The following is a 3399-nucleotide window of genomic DNA, read 5'->3' on the forward strand; positions in this document are numbered from 1 at the left end:
ATATTTCACAAAACACCAAACATAGTTGTCATTCTGTAGATGCAATCACATTCAGCTATGAGATGACAACCACAGGCCGACTTTTCTCAGTCGGCTAAACAGTATGTACATTTCCTGCTAACGTTGACACAGTTCATTGGGTAAAACATTGCATGCAAAATACTATGTACTGTGAACAGGGCAAGAGAACGCCAGCATGATATGTCACTTCACACAGCTGACGAGTGATGGAGAGCACAACGATGATAGATGACGTGGGAACATCATGGGACATGGTGACACAACGGATGTGCCAGGCCAGCTTGGGGGTAATCTTTCAACATTATGCCCTATATGAGAGTATATGGTGGAGGCCATTCTCAGCTTTCACCGCTCCATTCTTGTCAGAGAATAGTTTGCTGCTCACCATTGGATTTTGATCGAGTTCCTCCCACCCTATACTCACCCTTCACTAATAGAGTACCAAAGCCTGATTTCTTTTATCACATACTGTAAAGGCTGCGTTCCAAAAATGAAAATAAAGTAGTTTTGGCATTTTACTCAAAGTACCAATACAGAGTAAGGGCATGGACACAGACACACCACGCTTTTATTCTACCTATGTGGGTGGATTCTGCCAATGCACTTCAATTGGAATGGTGAAATCCACAAAAGGCAGCAAACCGCTCCATTCCCATTGAAATGCATTGGCAGAATCTGCCCTATAGGTAGAATAAAAGTGTGGTGTGACCGTGCGCTAAGAAAATAAAAGGCTGTCTGCAAATTGACAAAAAAAAAAAGAAAAAAAAGGTAGACTTAAACTACATGTAAGGAATCTCAGAAACGTTTTTGACGGAGTGTGACACATGTGGAGACTGTCACAGTCACAGACTTTAGTGTCATTGATTGTGTCTAGGTCTTGTATTTCTACAGTATGTATTATGTTACCTGTCTAGTTTTCTTGGTTATGTTTGTTTCCTCCAGCTGTATCTCATTTGCAATCACCCCTGTGCGAGTCTAAAAACACCCAAATCATTTTCACCAATTTCATATTTGTAACGTGATCATTCAATCAACACGTTTTATTTTGAAATCGTAGCCTACTACTGGAAATAGAAGCACCGGGTTTTGTCAATATTTTCCCAACAGGGGGCCATGAATCATGGGCCCCTGCGCGTCTAGGCCCTGGTGCAGTAGCACCGGCTGCACTGGCGATATTTACGATATTTACGAAGATCTGGGGAGTTGACTGTTGGAGGGAATACTATTGGAGCACCAGCTGGTTGATTGTGATGTCCTCATCGTGGGACTTCAGGTACCTCTCCTCGAAAGTCGTGGCTGTGCTAGCTCTGATTACACTCCTCTGATGTCCTTATCGTGGAATCGCTGACTGCCCAGCATCGATTCGGCCCCAGTTTCTACAGCCGTTATATCCCCTCGGCAGTGGAGGAATGCTCTGGGGGGTTTCAGCAACCTTTCCCTGCCTGTGCCCACCTGTCTACCCGTGCTCTGAAGCCTACAGTATATTCTTGTTCCCTCTCTACACTCCTCCAAGTCCATCTTCTTCATGGACATTGTGGGATGTAACAGACACATACCTTTGTGCCATTGATTGTAGTGTCAAGGTCTTGCATTTCTATGTACACCCAAACATGGGGTTTGAACACTACCTTGCCTGGCTGTCCTGCATTTGGGTTCTCTCCAGCTTGTGACAGAATGATTCAATCAGACAGGACCCAGCAGACCCAACGGACAGCACCCTGTCTACCGGTGCTCTGAGGCCTGTTCCCTCTTCTTCATGGATATTGTGGGATGTCAGGAGGCGGTTCTGTCACAGTCACATACTTTTGTGTCTATGTACACCCAAATATGGAGTTTGAACACTATACCTTGCCTGGCTGTGCTGTTTGAGAAGCCACTGTACTGGTGGACTCCTAATGTGCAATGGTGTCATCGGTGTCATAAGAAAACCTGGAATCTGACATTCACTAATTGGGTTTCTGAACTGTCCATAGCGCTCGATCCTCTGGGACACATTATTATATTATAATGAGCATTAGCAAGCACCAATTATATAAAGATAATGGTTGAAAATGGGTGAAGTGGTCCTTCAAGTGTTACATATATAATATTAATGCTAGTAAGTTTTATCATTTTGCCTTTTTTACACTGTAATGTTACCGGTATATGACGTGGCTCATAGGCCATAACAAAAAGGAGGAAGACACATATGGCTTATTTAAATGTGTATAAATGATAGAGAATATGTATTTACAACATAAATTTACTTGAATATAATAAAGAATGACATGGAGTGTGTTCAGTGGAATCAGTAACGTTAGCACTCAACAATGTATGGATGTATGGTAAATGTAGTGGGGGGTGTTGAATGGTGCAAGCCGAGGACAATAGGCTACTAAAGAAGACCAAAATCTGGGGTGACAGAAAGTGAGTGTGGCCACTCTGAGCCTTTTATAGGGAACCCTGGAACAATGCATCTGATTGGAACCCCATTGCCCAAACCTGCAGGCCCGGTGGAAGACAAAGACATCAAAGAAATACACACGCCCTGGTAGATCTAGCCCTGAAACATGACGGTTGTATGACACGACCGTTATCCTTCCACCTCAACCTGGTTTGGAGCAGACTAGCCAATTTGCCACGGCACACTAAACAAACATTCAGATTTAAAAAAATAAAGTGCTTAATGAAGGCTCACAGGTATATGTCGGAATTTGTGCCGCTCAACCAGAATTACCCATACCTTCCGTATTGTTTAATAAAAAGCATTTCAATCAGATCGTTTTCTGTTTTCCTTGTATTTCCAGCTTTTCCCCATGTGCATCAACCATCTATCGGTTGTAACATGCTTAGTTTTACCTGATTGTCCGAGGTCTTTTAGTGCAGCTAAGCACGTTACAACCGATAGATGCGCATGGAAATACAAGGAGAACTGAAAATGTTTGGATTAAAATGCTTTGTATTAAACAATACGGAGGATACAGGTAATTCTGGTTGAGGGGCACGTATTCTGAGCCTTCGGTAAGCACTTTATTTTTTAAATCTGAGCGTTTGTTTAGCATGCCAGGGTGGAAGTCCACACAAACCAGGTTGAGGTGGAAGCATGACGGTCGTTTCCGTCATGTTTCAGGCCTATGGTAGACTGGGGTAGACTGTCACTGACAGTAGCAATCGAAGTATAAACCGTACAGAGTTAACTGCAATGACATCACATATAATTATATCAAATATAATATTTTATAAATGTATGGCATTGCGCAGAAGGCGTGCGGCATTGCGATGTGAGCTTGTATGTCTGCTGTTAACCGGATGTGTCCCACAAATAATTCTACAGTAAATTCTGGCGGAAACAGGTGGATAGCCTATAATCGGTACGTACTCATTATTCAAGCAATAATG

General features: G+C 42.9%; 1 protein-coding gene across 1 annotated transcript in view; it reads left to right on the top strand.

The window, feature by feature from the left end:
* Window positions 1–242: 242 nt before the first annotated feature.
* Window positions 243–3399, top strand: part of nyap2a (neuronal tyrosine-phosphorylated phosphoinositide-3-kinase adaptor 2a) — a gene marked incomplete at both ends in the record, with an annotated part of 32183 nt that continues 29026 nt past the window's right edge. The window contains one exon of the mRNA XM_080731886.1: window positions 243–308. Coding sequence (XP_080588012.1) covers window positions 243–308 — 66 coding nt within the window. The remainder of the gene's footprint in view (window positions 309–3399) is intronic.

This window comes from Nannobrachium achirus (assembly GCF_963921795.1).
Source record: "Nannobrachium achirus genome assembly, chromosome: 8".
NCBI lineage: Eukaryota > Metazoa > Chordata > Actinopteri > Myctophiformes > Myctophidae > Nannobrachium > Nannobrachium achirus.